General features: G+C 44.5%; 1 protein-coding gene across 1 annotated transcript in view; it reads right to left on the bottom strand.

Annotated features, from left to right (window-relative positions):
* The window catches only part of ANKMY1 (ankyrin repeat and MYND domain containing 1), a 661,439-nt gene that overhangs the window by 192,613 nt on the left and 449,388 nt on the right, over nt 1-19,438 (bottom strand). Inside the window, exon 15 of the mRNA XM_086943729.1 lies at nt 10,954-11,119. Coding sequence (XP_086799855.1) covers nt 10,954-11,119 — 166 coding nt within the window. The remainder of the gene's footprint in view (nt 1-10,953; nt 11,120-19,438) is intronic.

Genomic DNA, 19,438 nt, shown 5'->3' with positions numbered 1-19,438 from the left:
TGAGTAAGGCTAACAAGTAGGGTGGTAAGCCTAACTCATTAAGGACATTCCACAATAGAGCTCGTGGGACCAGATCGAACGCTGTGCGTAGGTCTATAAAGACCAAGTACAAGCTGCCCCCTCCCAGCACCACAACTTTCCAATAGAGCATGAGGAGGCGAAATGTCTGCTCAATGGTGCCAGTCCCCGTTCTAAAGCCTGCTTGAAGATTGGACAGGATCTGATTTTCCTCTGCCCACTGCAATATCCTGGTCAAGACAACTTTGCCCGCCACCTTTTGGGTTGAGTCCAGCAAGCTAATGGGGCGATAGTTTGCCGGATCGTCTCTGGAGCCTTTCTTAAAAATAGGAACCACTTCCGCGCCCCTCCAAGAATCAGGGAAAGAGCCTCCCAGCAGGGCCTCATTTAGGAGGGAAGTGATCAATCTGCTCCACCAGGCCGGATAAGTTTTTAGCAAATTGCCCGGAATCCCGTCTGGGCCAGCAGCCTTATTGGGAACAATGCCCCTAATTGCATTTTCTACCTCCTGCCTGGAAAATGGACCATCACTGCTAGTGAGATCAGCTGTAGGGCAAGGTAAAGGAGCCAAGATATAGTGACAAGCCCCCAGTGGGATGGAGTACAACTTGGAAAAATGTTCCAACCATACAGCACCGGAGATGTTGCAGGTTAATTGCTGCTCAATAGGCTTTTCCCTGGTTCTTAGCAGATCCCAAAACTCCTTGGCATTTTTCCTTTTGCTTGCTTCTGCTAAGTCCCGCCAAAATTTAGATCATATGCCTCTTTTGCTTCTGCCACAACTTTTTTGTAAATCTTCCTTGCAGCTCTTATTTTGTCTGACTCTTTATTTTTTACTGCAGAGATAAGAGCCCCCTTCGCTGCCCGGCATTTCGAGGAGTACCACTTGCCTCTGGTCATGGGAGCACCTTTTGGACCCACCTTAGTGCTCGATTGAGAGATAATAAACAAATCACTTAAAGCCTCTATGGTCTCTGTAAACAGTGGTAAGGTCTTTTTACCAGTGGGGCTTAGTGTATCAAGCTTAGATTCAGCCTCTAGCAGAATAGACCCAGCTTGTGCTAACCTCTCTTCGTCCGCCGAGACTCTTGCCCACTTCAAGCGCCTACTACAATTAGAAGGAGCGATTTCACGTGAGGTTTTCCACTTGTGGTCTGGGGTAATATGAGTCCCATCTTGCCATGGAAAAGTGATCGAAAGAGAGAGTGGGTTATGGTCACTGTCGCAAGATACAATGACCTCCATGTCTCGGTGGAAAGGCCAAAGATTAAAATTAAGCATGACAAAGTCAATTCTGGAAGTTCGCCCCGTCCTGTTGAATGTATGCGCTCCCATAGGGTCCGATTTGGAACGGCCGTTGGCTGGTCTCAAATTGTGTTCCAGACAAAGGGCATTAATATCTATTGCGCTTTGTGTCCATTTAGGGATCAGGTCAATGGTTAAAATAGGGATACCTCTCCTTGAGTCCTCTTCAAAGGTATCCAGAATGTCTTCCCTGGACAGTGGCTCAAAGCAACAATTAAAATCGCCCGCAAGAAGGACATAAGAATCAATGTTACAGGAGGCTAGCTCACTGCTTAGACCTGTTGATGTTAGACGTGAAGCCCCACCATTAGAACACCTCAAGTAAATGTTGAAGACTTCTAGGGTCCTCCCTCCTTTGCCTTTTAGTGATATCCATTGTAGGTCAGGTGATTTAGTGGCCCTTTGTGTAACACCTAACCTTAAAGCGATGCTGATCCAAATCAAAAGACCGCCAGAAGGGCGACCTTTAGAGCCAACTTGTTGAACGGCTGGGACAAAGTGGGTCGTAAACCCCACTCTGTGCCTTGGTTCTTGGCACCAGGTTTCCTGTAGAAGGCAGATACTGTAGGGTTCTAGAAAGGCAATCCATTCAGGATTCTCAAAATTACGGGCAAGCCCAGCCACATTCCAACTCAGGATCTTCATTAACGACGCACCGGAGGTGGGCTGTAAAAAAGGATAAGTAGGTGGGGAGAATTTAGGTGCAGCCCCTCTAAGAACATTTACACAGGGGTCAGGATGCTGTGGTGTAGGAGCCTTGGTTGTATCAATCCGGTTCACCTCTGCTGCGCCCCATCGGATTAATGGTCGGGGAGTCATACTAGGTGAAACTGAACAGCCTTCCAAGACAAGTAGGTCAGTAATAACCGGAGGCATCAACCCTTCCTCGGTGTCTAAGCTATTTGCAAATCCTACTGGAACCAATGGGGGATCTGGGGATACATGCTCAGCTGGCCTTGGCGTACGCAGAGAGGAAGAATTTTCTAGTTTGTGTTGAGTGTACTGGCTAGAAAGTCAATCCACCTCCTCCAGGCCACCATATCTATTTGAGGTTGGGAAGCCGTTCCAGTGTGGTTGGATTTGATTATAGGTTTTAGGGTGGCTCTTCCATGGTTGGTGCTGAACTAAGGACCAGTCATCCGCCGGGGTATGTTGGAAACGTGGTGGATAGAAGAAAGACAGAGGTCTGGGTATGACCGGGGACCCTTCAGAACCAGGCCAGGAGCAGATGAATTGTGCCGTATGTGGGTCCTCAAAGGTCACCACTATACAGTCCCCAGGACTGGATTTCTTTGTTGGGCCCACCCAGCGGGTTCTTCGAACCATCAGGACTCTGCTTCTTCGGCCATTAGGGATAGGTCTATTTATATTTAACCAATACATTATTTTATTTTTCAGCGACCAGTGGTTCTCATGCTGGTCTACACCAATCTGGGGAACACCCGTTAGTACCACCACATAGTCATTGGCCTCAGGGGGAAGGTCAATGTACCCCCCTCTAAAGTTGTCCTTTATAGGTGGATCCTGTACGGTACTCAGGGTAGGTTTGGGCTGGGTGCCAGGTTTAGGCTTTCCTGATTGGGGGTTTGAGGCTCGTTGTGGAGCCTTAGGTTTGGAGACAAGGGGAATTTGGTCCACCGCCACAGACCTTGGCTTAGGAATCGGCCGTAAAGTGGCTGGGGCTGAGGGCGGGACATCCTGCACTTGGGTGGTAGGAATTGGTGGTGTTACATCTGGTTCAGGGTGGCCCTGGTTTTCAAGAGTTCTCAAACCGAGAGTGGCCAGGGCAATAATGCTTTTTTCCATCTCGAGCAGGTTATTCTCTATTCTCGAGAGTCTAAGGTCGAGAGGGGAAAGAAGTTTTTTAAGGGTTGCCCAGACCAGATCTATGAATTCCCTTTCATTATTACCCAACCCTTCAGTCTGCAAGCCCTCAATCTTTTGGGTGGAGCTAGGTGGACTGGCATCTGATTCCACAGTACCTCCCTCACTAGGGGGTTGAGACCCTGTACTTTTTTTTTGATTTACATTAGGTAACAGTACTCTTGTGGAAGGTAGGTGTTGCGGAATCGCAATTTTCGCTTTTTTACGGGCATAAGCAGAACCTGTTCGGCGCTTCCTTTTGGGTGGTTTACCAATAGTGGAGTTTAAGGATAACTGAGGGTTAGGGGTCGGATTCTGGGCGCAAGATGCAGCTGGGAAGTTGGCTTCATCTGTGTTGGAATACCGCTCTAGCAATGGAGAGGGGATAGAGTTAATCGAAGTCCGATGGACATCAACCTGTGTAACTACACATTGGGGAATGGCAGGGCGTTCCGGTGTAACCGAAGTGGCTATATGGCCTAAGGAGGATTTTTTTGAGAGCGCTATCACTTGTGACAGTCTTCTAGCAGCTCCCAGTTCTAAGGACACCCGGGTTTGTAATTTAGATATTTCATTGTCAATAGCTATATTAGTGCGGGTGATGAAATCGTCCATAGGGCCACTAGTTTGCGGGGCTGCCTTGGAGGCCTTACTCCGGGTGGCCCTAGTACTCATATCTTATGGAACAAGGGATGTTCACCTGTGAGTCAAAGGCGATAGAGGGTGGGCCAGTCCAGTCCTCGCCATCCTCGAACGGCCTCAAACGGCCCGCTCTTAGCCCGGTCTTCGCCCGTGCTGCGTCCCGCGCTGCGGGAGTGTTATGCCGTGATATAGCGGGCGTGGTAGGCGGGGGGCGGGCCGGCGGGGAGAGCGGACCGGATGGTAAGTCCGTGGTCTCGCAGGGACTCCTGGATGTTGGAGTCCCTGCACACTCGCAGCCCACGCCTTGCCTCACGCCCTTACCTCCGCCTAAGTGACCAGGTGCAGATGGTTAGCTGAAAACGCACTCCTGTGCGAAGCGGCTCCCGCGGAGCGGGAGCGGCGAGCTGTGTGGGCGGATCTGCCCTTGAAATCCTCGGCGTGGAAGTTGTGCCTCTATCTGCGAGATTGTAAGTCCCAACAAGTGGCGAGGGAAAGCGCCTTTTGCAGCCTCAGGCGGGCGGGGGGCGGGCCGGCGGGGAGAGCGGACCGGATGGTAAGTCCGTGGTCTCGCAGGGACTCCTGGATGTTGGAGTCCCTGCACACTCGCAGCCCACGCCTTGCCTCACGCCCTTACCTCCGCCTAAGTGACCAGGTGCAGATGGTTAGCTGAAAACGCACTCCTGTGCAAAGCGGCTCCCGCGGAGCGGGAGCGGCGAGCCCTTGAAATCCTCGGCGTGGAAGTTGTGCCTCTATCTGCGACAGTTGGATATCCATTTTTGTTGGACTGGTATTGCATGGAATTTACCAACATTTGCATTGTATGCAGCAGTGTGGTCCAAATATCTTTTTTTTCCTGCAGTTTGTCCTATTTTGTGTTGAGCTTTGGGGAGCTGTTTCTTCCCTGGGGTTCAACTTGGGGGCCAGTCTTCTAGCAGCTCCCAGTTCTAAGGACACCCGGGTTTGTAATTTAGATATTTCATTGTCAATAGCTATATTAGTGCGGGTGATGAAATCGTCCATAGGGCCACTAGTTTGCGGGGCTGCCTTGGAGGCCTTACTCCGGGTGGCCCTAGTACTCATATCTTATGGAACAAGGGATGTTCACCTGTGAGTCAAAGGCGATAGAGGGTGGGCCAGTCCAGTCCTCGCCATCCTCGAACGGCCTCAAACGGCCCGCTCTTAGCCCGGTCTTCGCCCGTGCTGCGTCCCGCGCTGCGGGAGTGTTATGCCGTGATATAGCGGGCGTGGTAGGCGGGGGGCGGGCCGGCGGGGAGAGCGGACCGGATGGTAAGTCCGTGGTCTCGCAGGGACTCCTGGATGTTGGAGTCCCTGCACACTCGCAGCCCACGCAGTTTGTCCTATTTTGTGTTGAGCTTTGGGGAGCTGTTTCTTCCCTGGGGTTCAACTTGGGGGCACAAGAGTGTGAGGCAACCAGTGCCTCTCATTCATTTGGTGTGAGGTAAGATGATTCTGGTTCAGTTTCCTGAGTTGTTGAGATGTATGGTCCTTGTGTTTTTTTGTTTGGTTCAACTTGTGCAGTGCCTTCCAGGAGTTGGCCTTGCAGTTGTTCCTGGGCTAGTTGGTCCGGCCCTTCTGGCATTGTCTGAGAAGTGAGTTGAATTTTTCCAGCCGCCATTTTGGTTGGCGTAAATGTGGGGTCTTTATTACCCATCATGACTCCATGGGCTCAAGCGCAGATGGGGATGAGAGGCTGAATTGCTTTTCTTGATTGGAGTCTTCGTCTGAGTATCCCTTATGTTGTTGAGGAAGTTAGGGGGGCCCTGATTCTCCCCTAAAGATGGTGTTATTGTTGGTGGGGTTTCTAGGTTCTTGTAACTTTCTCTCCTCTTTTCCCAGTTAGTGTGGTAACCATTTAACCTGAGTTTCGTCCTTGATCTAACTGGGAGGGATATGATTGTTGGTGCTTTCATTTCCTTCCCCATCCTTTGCCTCTGCATAACTTATGGCCTGTCCTGGGCCATCTTTCTCTCTCCCATTGGGTTTATTGATGTTTTTCAGCGGGATCAGCTCTGGTTGGTTCCGTATGACATTGCTTGTTTGCCCAAGTTCCTTGTTTCCTTTGATCTTCTCATCCTCTTCGCTTGCATCCCATGGTGGCTGTGGACTCTCCGCAGTCTACCTTCGGCGGCTGTTACACTATCTGGTGTGTTTTAATTGGTTGCAAAGTAGTAGGGAGATTGCTTTCTTTGTCCCTGCTCAGGCACAAACCCAGCCAGGTATCTTTTATGAAGGAGAATATAGTGTATATTTTCGGTTGGTGCTTGATTTGGTTGGAATGATCCAAGTGGTTGCATCACTTGCTTTTGTAGTTGGTTGTGCCTGCGGGCTGGTGAAGAGTGGTGAGATCAGGGGGATTTCCTCCTCTTTCTTAATAAAATCCTCTTCTCTTTCTTTGGAGAATGCCTTCTTTGTTGCCCTGCGCGTTTTCTTGTTAGGGTTCGCTACCACCTGCTGCCTTGCCTTGCCTTCCCTGATCTCATTGTTGTAGTTAATATCAATGCCCCTTCTGACTTTTACCCGCTTTTCCTTAACTGGTCCTTAGTGGACGGCCGCTGCCTTGTCTTTTTTCCTGTTTCTTTTCTTGTCCCCTATATTGCCCAATTAAGTTGACTACCATGCAATTCCCCACAGTCTACCCACAGTTTACTAGTTTCCCTGAATTGCTTGAATTTCTTAGACGACCTTGCCTGTTCTTGAGTACCAGTGCCTCACTGCCCTTATTGTCTTTGTTATCCTTATTATCCTTATTAGCCTTCTCTCCTCAGTGGGTCTGGAATAAATTGAATTGACAAAGTTGGTGCTTTGGATGTTGAATGTTAGATGTTGCCTTTGTAGGCTAGGAATTTGCGTGAACTGGCACGCTTTTGTACAAGACGCTCAGGTCAGATGAGATGGCTCCAGTGCATACAGCGAGTGCTGTGTACGCTTGGTCAAGTAGTGCCTCCTGCAGGGGCTATTGCCTTATGCCTTTATGCTCCTCACCCCCGTGGTCATGAGGTCATGTAGCCTTGTGGCTTGTGGGCATTGGGGGCCTTGACAGGATTGTAGTTGCAATCACAGTCCCCGCTTAGGTTATTTAAATTTAGTATTTCAATGTTTTCATTCTGTCCCCCGTGCCAGCCCTCCTCTCCTTACCGCCTTGCTGCAGCTAACTTTGCTCCCTGACAATTATAGGTGGAGTTTCAGGGAAAATCTGGTATAGTCTGGTAGGCAGTAAAAGTGGCAGGCGAGGGAGGCTTTTCCCAGGGGACAACGAATTGTGCACGCATACTGAGCATGCAGAGCTCAGATGTATCAGCCTCGATGGGTCGTTGATATCAGGAACGTCGGTCCGCTGAACCGTGGCCCCTCGTGACGCCTGCAGTCATTAGGTCGCAGCTTGGGTCACCTGTCCGCGTCCGCACCCACAGGAACCTCCAGGCACCTCAGGGGCTCAGGGGTCTCAGGCACCACAGGGAAGCAGGTGGGTAGATGAGCAGGTAGGCGGAATGGGGCAGAACGGGGCAGAACGGGGCAGAGCAGGGCAGAGCTGGGCCTCCCTGCTGCACCACACCGCTCTCAGCCCCATTCTCAGCCTGGTCACAGCCTGGTCGCAGCCCGCACTGCGTCCACAAGCCGCACCCGGTGTAAGTTGCTGTTACCACCATTGTAACCACTGGGCGGCTTCTGCGGGGGGGGGCGGATGGTGCAAGTTGTTGGCACAGCCACAGGTTCAAGAACGGCCACGACATTCTCCTTCAGCTCCCTCAGCTCTGAAAGTCGATTCTGTAGCAACGCAACACCGGAAGTGCGTCACAGTGTCACCACTCCCAACAAAGAGATAAAAACTATGATAGAGCCCTGATTGGATAACACCCTCGGTTGGTAAAAATCTGTAGAAGCATAACCCCTGCACTGTGCCCACTCCAAACTGACATGCAAGAATTACCTACCTACATACATACAATGAATTGCAAACAAATGTTGTCTCATTATATTATGGTCGATGTTGGCCGTAGTTTTATTTGCATGACATGTAAAAATAGCTCTTACATTACTGTGTCTTGGTCATAACACTATGACCCTGGCTCATTTTACGGGTCCATAAAACATCCTATGACAATTTGTTACTTCGCTGCTTTAGTAGGCATAAATCATTCTTTCCCGGTTTTGGGGTCATAAGTTGTTCTGTTGGTTTTCACGCCGATTGCGTGCAGGGGTAGCCTCTCTCGGGATTTAGGCCCCAACTTGTTACCTTGTTTGTCCTTTTTGTGCCCTGCCATCTGGCGGGTCTGGGCTGGGGGTCCCGTCTCCGTTTGCTACCCCCTTTTCCGGCCGACTCACTCTGCCGTAAGGCATCCCCACGTGAGAGGCCCTCGTCCTACACACCGCCCTGCCAAGTGTGCCTCCATAACCAACCAATGTACCCCCTCTTATCCATCTCACTGTAAGGGAGGCTTCCATCTCTGAATTTGTTCCTGAATTTTCCTATCTGTGCTCCTGAAAGTGCGTCTGCCACTGCCTTCTCCACTCCTGGTAAGTGGAGTGCCTCCAGCTCTACATTCCCTTCCAGCTGCAATTTAACCAAGTAACACATTAATCTCAGGATGTTGATCGCCTGGACTATCCCTTTGTTGTCTGACCAAAGAGTTAGCTTCATGTTGCTCAGCTTCCATTTCCTGGCTGCTAGTGCCGCTACAATGGGAAATAGTTCCACGAACATGATGTTGTTGGTGATACCCATCTCATGCCAGCTCCTTGGCCACTGCCCTGCGCAACACTTATTTCCTAGAACTGCTATAAAACCTATGCTGACTGATGCATCCGTGAACAGGGCTATCTGTCTGGATATGAGTAGACATTTGAAGTCAGTTGGGAATTCATCCCACATGGTCAGGTCCCTTTTGACCTCTGCCTCTAGCCTGACGTGGTGGTGTTTTTCGATGAGCCCAGCCGTTAGCTGCGTTAGGCGCCCGACAAAGACCCCGCCGGCAGGGATTACTCTAGCTGCGAAGTTGAACTTGCCGATCAATCTCTACAGCTTGCGGAGGATTGCTTTCTCCCTGCCGCAAATTGACCTTATCTCCTCCCTGAACTCCTTCTCCTTGTCCTCAGGCAGTCTGGATGTCCCTGCTACTGAGTCTAATTCTTTCCCCAGGAATGTGAGTTTAGTTGCGGGACCCACCATTTTTTATGCCCCTAGAGGTACTCCCAACTCTCCTGCTAGTTCTTAGAAAGCTGCCAGTGTGTCCCCGTCCTCCGAGGACCCGGCCAGCCCCACCAACAGGAAGTCATTGAGGTAGTGCAGTTTACAACCTTGAAGGTGAGGGTCATGTAAGGCCCACTCTAAGAAGGTGCTGAATTGCTCAAATAAGCCCAGGACACCATCTCCCCTATCCACTTGAGAGTTCTGCAACTATAGCGCCGAGACACCCTCGGGTATTTGCGCGCTCTAAAAAGCGCTCAAATAAATAAATAAATAAATAAGCACCCCATCGGCATAGCCTTGTCAAAGTAGGTTTCCCCCTCCCATTGGAAACCTGGCAAATGGAATTCGGCAGGTGCACCGGGAGGAGGCAGAATGCTGACTAGATGTCTGCTTTTGCCATGAGGACTCCCAATCCTTTGCCCTCACTAAGTTAATGGAGTCGTCCACCGTCACATACCCCAATGAGCATGCCTCAGGACTGATCCCATCGTTTACCGATGTGTCCTTGGGGAACGACAGGTAATGAATGATCCTGAACTGGACTAGCTCCTTCTTAGGCACCACCCCCAAGGGTGAGATCACCAGCCTCTTGGGCAGGGGGGATGGCAGAGGAACCTCAATCTGCCAAGTTACCTATCCTTTTTCATTTTGTGGCGAACAACCTCAGGCTGTCCAAAGGCTGATTTGAAGTTCTTTACACTGTCTTTGCATAAGGGGCCCTCGAATGGAATTTAAACCCCTTTTCAAAACCCTTCATTAAAAGGGTTGTGTCTCTTTTGTTGTGGTATCTGTTGGCTAGCCTCCTGAGCTGGTATGTGTTGATGGGGGATCTGGCAAACTGGAAACTGCTACTTTTCTTTTGTCCCCCCACAGGCCCAGATACTGGCTAGTGCTTCTTCTTTTTCTCTTTCTTCTCCCCGTGCTGTTTGCTGTGCATGCAACCTGACGCTGGGTGTCCACCCCACAACCTGAACATATGTGTTCGAATTTGCACGACGCCCCTATGTGCGTTTGTTGGTTTCATATTTCCAACAGATAGCTGCTGGCCCGCTGGAGGGTGGGGATTCCCAGCTGTTTTGGGATTTAGGTCTATGGTACGACTTGTTCCTCCTCTTATAGGGGGATTCCAAGAGCACTGCTCTCTCTTCCCTACCCATGTCCTGACTTCCTTTGCTACCAACATTTTGTGGATGAACCCTGACACAGCCTCCTCATTCCATTCCATTTCTGGGTGTGTCTGCATTTTCTATCTAATACCTTTATCATACTTCAACCATGCGTTCACTGGGAATTGCCTATGTTGCCCGTGGATGTTGGTTTCGTACAGCCAGAGGTCCGCTGCACAGTGGGGAAACTTATCTACAATAATGCATGCCATAATTCTGAATGCATCCAGACAATCGTCAAAATGTCTTTCTTTTCTCCCCCTGTTCCTCTCTCTCCTGTCTTCCTCTTTTTTCTTGCATGTCTGCTATGGCCTGATCCTGTGCGCTTAAGCTATTAAACAACAAGGGAGCTATTGATTTTCAACATTCTGGACAGATCAAGCATTCACTGCTTTTTGGCAGATGCCCCGAATCTGCCAAATACTAAATGACCCCTTTATACTGAGGTTTCTTTTAAATGGCATTTCCTCACAGAAAACCAGTCGACATGAATGAACTCGCAGAGAGCATGAGGCAGTATCTCTCAAAAACAATAATTTCTAGAACTGTGATAACAACGGTTTCCGAATCAGGTTAACATGAGATTTCTTAACTTGATTAGAATGCATTTATTTATTTTATTACTATTTACAGAGAAGCTGCCATTTAGCAACGTTAACAAATAATGCTTAAATGTAAATATTACAAACAATGCCGGTAGTGAAATATTGCTAACTACATGGTAATATAGGGTAATTGAGCTTGACTCACCATTAATGTCTCTATGAAATCCCTGATTCACCCACTCTTTTTCTTTCCTGGTTGCCGCTTCACGAACTAGGTCACCCATGTGCCCAAGTAGCTGCTTTCGGGCGTTTATGGTGTTGCGCTCTCCGTGCGACAGAGCATGATATGGGGTGTGTGCTAGCTTTTTATCCTGCACAACAAATGAAATGTTATAGATTTTTTTAATACATATTCTTAGTAAATGGACATAACATTCATTGGGAAGCCTGACAGAGTAGAACTGGACATATACTGCCTGATTTTTAAATCATTTTACTTAACTTAGCCACAAATGTTCACTCTGTGCATGGAAATCAGCAAAATCTAACTAACAAAGTCGGAAGCTGGCATTATTGAAGGTGTGTTAGCTTCATTTGCTAATATGGAAACTGGAATTTCTGTATTCACAAAATTAGTAGCTGTTTTAGGTATGGGAGTGGTCCTGGGTGGGTCTACCAGCAAATGTTGGTGAACACTCAAAAAGTTGTACCTTTGTGGGTATTCATGTACCTGTTGCCAGTAGCTTCTCACCCTGGGAAAGTAAGCATATGTAATGGGGGGTATACGGGAATGGTTTCCTCCAAGTGAACAAATTATTACCCATGGCATAACAAAATATAAGTGCAAACGCACAAGTGTGTCAAATGAATCCATGAAAAATGTCCACATGTTTAAAATTCTGCATACATTCACCCCACATGAGTACCTTTGCAAATCTATAAATTACATATGTTTCCAAGAGTGCTACACATTCCTATGAAATTTTTTAAATTTGCTTCAATCGTACAAACAATCGTATGGCATCAAATTGCGGAATACTTGTTCTAACCCATATGAATTGGGCTCACAGAGTGAGACAGTGTAAGAAGAGTGAAAGAGTGAGGGAGAGTGTGTGCCGGCGCCTGCAGTGTGCACATATTATAACTTTCCTTTCTTAGTTATACAGAAAAGATAACTGTGATATAAGATTTACTCTTGGAGAGGAGTAACAACCAAAAAGCTAACATAAAGTAATTAACTTCTATTGCCCTTGATTTGATGTTAGGGGAAACCAGAAAGATTATCAATATTTAAAGCAGAATACCCATCAAAGTGCTCTCATTGGTTCAAATACAAGTTCTTAAAAGTGTTCGTAAGAATGAAAGAAAAATATTATTTAAACATGCAATAAATACGTGTTCATAGACAAACAAATCTCAGAATTGGAAAAAATGTAATAAACAAACAGGCTCCACATCAATAGATTGATATCGCTACACCAAGTCATGTGAAAACAGTAATCGTATCTGGACTCAAATATCCATACACTCATTTGCCTTCTTTAGCTTGCAAATTTATTTGAAATGTAGAATATTTTAAACGTCCCACTCTCCAATGTGTACACTATAGATGATCTGTCAAACAAGTAGTGTAAAGTTAAGCAGTTTTAAAAAAAACATCATTATAGACAAAACCGATTAGACAAATTTAAGAAAATTTATTTTTTTAACCCGTAACGTCCCCCCCTCCCCTTCCCTCTCCCCCTCCCATTGCTGACCAGTACTAGTACTAGTAAAAACAGATTTCATTGTCAGATATTACAAAGGATAGAGTGCAGGGGAAAAAAACTATGCCTTATCTTGGTCCAAATATCATTTTAGCCTAAAATTAAGCATGTTCAAAATTAATTATCCACAATTCATATGGGGCCAATTCATTAGGGGAGCCCAGTACTAGTAAAAACAGATTTCATTGTCAGATATTACAAAGGATAACGAGTAGGGTAAATAAATATGCCTTATTTTGGTCCAAATATAATTTTATCCTAAAATTAAGGATGTTCAAAATTCATTATTTACAATTTATATGGGGCCATTTCATTAGGGGCACCCAGATAGCTGATCCTTTAGGTTACGCCTTACGGCCTTTGCTAGAATATACGGCCCGCTCTAATCTATATATTGCTAGAAATCTTTCAAGCCATTGTTGACCAGAAGGAGGAACAGGATGAGTGGCTACACAGAGTCTAAAAACTGTCATGGCAATAAATAAAAAGGACTGTTTCTGGTTTAAAGAAAGCGGGCATCCCACACCCAGTACAATGAATTTTGGTGATAAGAAAATTCCTCTGCCCAGCATAGTTGACAGAATACTACTAACATTATGTTTCAGAGTATCTGAAGCTGGGCATGTGGCAAGCATATGAACACGATCTGCTGCTTGAAACTGACACCGGGGGCATGTAGAGCCTGGTCCTCTACCCCATTTATCAATTTTGGCTGGTGTCATATGCATATTAAACCATGTTTTAAAGCATTGTAATTGTAAATTAGCTGCAATGAATGATGTCTGGGCCAAATATAGTGAGTCTTTTATCTCTCCCGATTCAATCTGTAGCAGACTTTGCCATCAATCTTAATGTTTGGTCAAGTCATCTGCCATTAAATCATCTAGGGTTTTATACATCCCACCTAATGTACTTGAACCTTTAAATAGTTCATCCATCAATCTCACCCTAGAAAAACCACAAGCACCCCCCATCTTTTTGCCTAAAAAATCTTATCTGGAGATATTTAAAAAACTTGTTTATCCAACTCAAACCTTTCTCTAATAACATCGAACAATAGCAGCTCAGGCTCATTTGTAATATCTCCAACTATCCTGACTCCTTTATCATGTCAATGCCTCATATGCCCATCATTAGAGATATTTGGAAGAGAATTGTTCCTGAATACTGGTGTATAGGCATTAATACGCCCAAGGCTGAGTTTTCTTCTGCACCGAAGTACTGACTTTAAATGCACAAATTAGAGTTTTAAATTTGACCCTTTTATAGTAATTAGTTTCTATGTGCCGCATGAGGCACCCCCTAGCCTCAGTTCCTAAAATCAACTCAAAAATAGAAGCAGAGGATTCTAACATCGTTGTATCATCCCTTTCATTGAGCAATATCCCCATTTTCTGTAGTACTGAAGCCCAGTAATATAATTGAACATTAGGCACTGCCCTGCCCCCTCTGTCTCTCGGCAAAGTTAAAAATGTAAGTGCTCTCCGAGGTGACAGTTAGTCCAGATAAACCTGGAGAATCGTTGATTCATAATAATAAACCATGAGTTGCAGATGGGCAAGGGAATAGCCCTAAAGAAATATAAAATCCTCGGTAGAAAAATCATTTTGATGTCATTACACCTCCCCACCATCGTAAGCTTAAGGTTCTCTAGATGACTAAATTCGGTTTTGAATTTAAAAATTAGGGGTTTAAGTTGTTTTCAGTAATTTTAGAGACATCTGCCATTATTTCTACAGCCAAATATACTGCTTTCTGGACCACTCGTGAATTATTTATCTGAAGGCCATTACCGACCAGGCCCTGAGTTTTATTTTGATTCAAGCAATAGCCGGATAGCTTCCCAAAAATATCAGCTTCATTTTCAATCTGACTTAAAGCATTCACAGGATTTGAGGTAGTAATTGCGAGATCATCAGCATAAGCCAATATTTTCATGCTCCCTCCATTGCTCTGCACTCCAGCAATCAGGTTATTAGCTTCAATTCTTCTAACGAGCGGATCTATATGTAGTGCCACCAGTAGGGGAGAGAATGGACACCCCTGATGGGTCCTCTGCTGATCAGTATCGGGTCCGACATCTCTCCCATGATTGATATACTTGCCACCGGATTTCAATACATTATTTTAATAGCCGTAATGAATCCTTCTCCAACACCTCTGTTCTTTAAGGTAAAAGAGACCAGGAGACCCGATCAAAGGCTTTCTCCACGTCAAGCAGGATAAGCCCGATAGGGTCCCCGGTAACATCTGCCGCAGCAAAAACTGCAATAACCCTTTGAATATGATCTATTGTCCTGCATTCATGTACAAACCCATGCTGGATTGAGGAGACTGATTTCTTAATAATAGCCGCAAGACGAGCAGCAAGAATTTTAACAAATATTTTGACGTCGCTATTTATTAAGGTAATAGGGCGATAGGACCCCAATTCATTAGCCGGCTTACCTTTCTTGGGAAAGATATTAGCTGTTCCCCAAGACCCCGGGGCACCTTGCCCATTCTGGGCTTCCAAAAACACATCCTTCATTATTCCTTGGATGTAAGAGGCAAACATTTCCATTAGTGTTAGAGATCTCAATACAGGCAGTAAAAGCCCCCATTTCTCGCTGGACATTTAATAGAGCGTTTCTTTATGAGGATGACTATGAATATATGAGGGAGTGGGCTCCGAGATTTTTAGAAGAAAATAGGGGAAGCGCGCAGGTAGAGACAATTTGGGATGCATTCAAAGCTGGGATTCGAAGGGATACAATGAGATATGGGTGGGCAGCGCAATCAAAAGAGAAAAGCTATCTCCAGGAGCAATATCGGAAACTGAGTGAAGCTGAAATCCAGACGGTACAGGCTCTCACAAAGAACAGAGAAATAGAGCAGGCACAAGCCAAGGTGGCTATTGTTAAATCCTCAATTATAGAGCTGTCTTAAAATGAAGCAGCAGAGAAATATTGTGATTGGCGGTCCAAACTATATGAGTGCGGTGAAAAAGTGGGTCGCTTGTTGGTGATCTGAGCAAGACAGCGGATAATTCAAGGGGGTATACTTGCAATAGAGGATCCGGGGGTAGGGTTGGTTACTGAAGCTCAGGAAATTCGAGCTGCCTTTCAATGTTTTTAGCAGAAATTGTATAGTGAGGATATCAGCAGGATGAGGAAATAATGCAGAATTATCTAGCCTGGGGTCTCAGGGGAGAAATTATCCGGAGAAGAGAGGGAGGCTTTAAAGACACCAATAACAACAGAGGAAATTCATGGTGCTTTTAGCTCATTGGTAAATGGAAAGGCTGTAGGGCCATACGCTATTCCTGGAGAGTCTTATAAGCAGGTTCATAGGACTCAGTACTCATCTGTAATCTAGAGTAGAAGTGGCCAATGCAGGTCCAGAAGAACCATACCTATGTTTGATTTTTAGGATTACCACTAACTATGTATATAAGTTATATATCAATGTGCAGCATGTAAACCTCCTATATGGATATGCAGAAAATCAAAAATAGATCCACTCTTCTTAGCCCTAGACTGGACAACCATTCGTGAGAGGAAGAAAGCCCAACCAAGATCCAGTTGGGCCAAATACATGTTTTCAATATTACCACTGCCTATGTGAAGTAAATTTATTTTAGATTCATTGCATGTGAAATGTATCTATTGTGGCTATCCTAAAAAATATAGCATGGGCAAATCCCTCATGGACTTATTTTGAAGTTCTTCATCAGTTTTACAGTTATTGTGAGATATTGTGTCCACTTTGTGTGATTTTCTCTGAGTCATCTGTATGTCAATCCTTATAATGTCTTTGGGGTAAAGATACTATGGTGTCACTTGCAGTGATGTCATGGAATTGGGGTAATTAATGTTACTTGCTCTACCCCTATGATATTGGTGTAACAATGTCAGAGGAATGGGGTACTAGCTGACATACAATTAGATTGAATACATAATGATATGGCTGCTATTGAGAGTGAAAGGTCTGTTTCATGTATCCCAATGCCAGTGAGATTGGGAAATATTATATTTTGCTACCTGATGACCAGTCCTGACATTAATTGGTGCTCCCTCTGGCTCTAACAGTTATAACTTAAATTGTATGGGGTAGATGTGATTCTCGAGAGGATCTGATTGAGGATTAAGGGTTGGGGTTAGGGATAATCCAGTGAGCTTTGCTTTACCAGTGAAGTACACAATAACATGAATGTACAATATGTTTTTCACATGTTATTTCAGGATATAAAACTAGGAAGAATGAAATGTGTTAAGAATGAAATGTGTACTACATCAGAGAAGGCGAAGAGAAATGTAGTTGGTACTAATCAGTTTTAGTGGTCGCACTACAATGGAAACAGAGGATCAACTCAGAACTGTTATGGTGGTTCTTGGTGTGTTTTAATTTGTGACTCTGGAAAGGCATGTTTTTCTATAAGTCTGGTAAAGTGAAACTTCCCAATTGATCTTCACGTTCAACTCGTGACCGAGTAGTCTGTCAACATAAGTTTTATTAACTGTGTGTATTGCTCCAAGTGTATTTGGGTGCCGGGGAAGTAGATAATTTATGCGAAAGTTTATTGTTTTAATTTATTTTCCGTTTTGGTTGGTAATGTAGGACAATATATACAGTGTATATCCATGCTTAAGATGTAGATTGTATTCTACAACAAAATATATATACCTTACTGCTCTACAAAACACTACGAACAATCAAAACTGGTTACCTTTTTACTCTCTGTTGGACTTTTATCAGTTTCAGCTGTTGTATCAGTTTCAACTTTTGACTCTAGCTCACATTCTGTGTTCTTATCCTTTGATGCTACCTTTGCCTATTTTGGAAATGAACTCACAGTTTAGTGAGGTATTGATCAACGAAGACTCAAATGGCTTCGCCATGTGCTATGTTAAAAACACATTCTCTACTCAATATTACAACTGTACCAAATGTTAAACCTTCTCCAGAACCTTATTTAATGTATCTCATTAAATAACCTACAATACTACATAATTTAGTACATGGCAAATGATAGGTTCAGAAAACTGTAACTAAATTGAATTTACATTTTCAAAACTGTCTCACTTTGGCATTCTTATGGGCCAATTCATAAAGCTTTTTCTTTGCTGCAGGCTATATGGGAAAAAATATAAAATGACAAGTTGTGCAAATTATGAGTGATTCATAAAAGAAAACATGAGTTGCTACGTTGTTCCTGCATTTGTCTGCAAGTAAATTTACGAATGGTGTGAAAAAAGGGAAAATATGGGGAATTTCAAACGAGTGGCCAATGGCAGGTAAAGAAAACTAGGACATACACTCATAACAAACCAACTTTAATCATGCCCAAAACGAAAACATAAAAAGTATTCTTGTTAGTAAAATACTCCTAATCAAATGTGATTTACATAGTAGGTTTTACCCAGGCAAATGCAAAGCAATAAATATGACCGTTTCTAATTATTTTTCCCTGAAATATTTATTTATTATGATTTATTATTTAGCCAACTTAAAAACACCTTTTGACATTCAATGAAAAATATGAATTTGTTTTTATGAATCATACACATTTAAGTAACTTATGGTTGTTGTAATTTGCACTTCTTATACATTTCTAATGTTTCTCAAAACCTTTGTGAATTGGCCCTTTAAAGCTGCACAATCTGACAAATCTAAAATCGTACTATTTCCAAACAAAAAGCCAGATGAGAAAAGATGTTTCATCTGTAGCGAAAGGAAATATTTAGGTAGCCAAGGCAACAGTAATGATTAAAAAATACATTCAATTTTCCCTTAACAAAATCTCAAACAATTTTAATTCCAAAAGGTTAGGTCAATTTTGGTGTTTAGAGCCAACCTGCAGCCTGGGCAAATTTTGTTTTGAGATGTGATTGTTTGATCTTGAGTGATTCATATATTGCATGAATTGGGTAATGTTTGACATTATTTTTATTCCCTTTTCATCACATATCCCATAGAGAGGTTTGCCCCCATTTGCATGAAAGAGACAGTGGTGATGTTACCGTCAGTAAGCAATGGATGTAAAATTATGAGCAAGCCAACTCCTGGTGTGATCGCCTTGCTCGAGAACCCTGTCACCATTCATCGAAAAAAGTGATGAGAATGTACATGAAATGTCTGCAAATGTTACAGCCTGATGTAAAAAATGATTTACCAGAAACACATCAATGCAGATCACCTATGGGATAAGTTAGATACCTGTATCCAAAAGGTGAACTCCATGAAGAATAACTGAGATAATTATTCTGTAATGTGTTTGTGTTTTATAGAACATAATTGTTAATTTTTTTGTGATGGTTTACTTCTGATGATGGTTCGAGTCGTCCCTTTCCAGCACCACCATATGCCTTCCTGCTATAAATCCAGGTAAATGTAATACTTCTTTCTTACTTCGCCCTGCTTGCAGGGACACCTAATCTTCTAATGTTCCAAAAACAGCTGAAGACCCGGCTTTTCTACTTCTTTACAATTTGAGTTAGCAATTTAGCATGTTATACCAGGATAACAGAGTAACCATTTGTATGTTGTAAATCTTGTTTCATTCATTTATTCAACCGCTTGTCCAATTCTCAGAACTTACGGTTGCCATTGCAGTGAACTTGAACCTTATCTGCTCTCAGAAGACTGATGTTTACTAGTACTCAACTGGTTGCGTGAACAGCTATTTTGTTTAAGCGGCAGAACAGAATTTAGTTTTCAAGATTCACAATTTTTTTAAAGCCGCCTTTTCTCCCTTAAAGGGACAAGGACTACTTTCAAAATCAAATGTTGGTAGTTTGGGAATTACTTATTGGGGAGCAGATAGTGGTCCCGTGAACCACGGGCTGCTACTTCTGAAACTCCCTAGCATGATTCACAGAGTGGAAACTGCCTACAGGAGCATATTAAACTTTGCAAATCAGTTACTGCCCCTTGCTGGGTGTG

This window comes from Lissotriton vulgaris, chromosome 11, assembly GCF_964263255.1.
Source record: "Lissotriton vulgaris chromosome 11, aLisVul1.2, whole genome shotgun sequence".
NCBI lineage: Eukaryota > Metazoa > Chordata > Amphibia > Caudata > Salamandridae > Lissotriton > Lissotriton vulgaris.
This window is presented reverse-complemented; position numbering and strand designations above follow the sequence as displayed.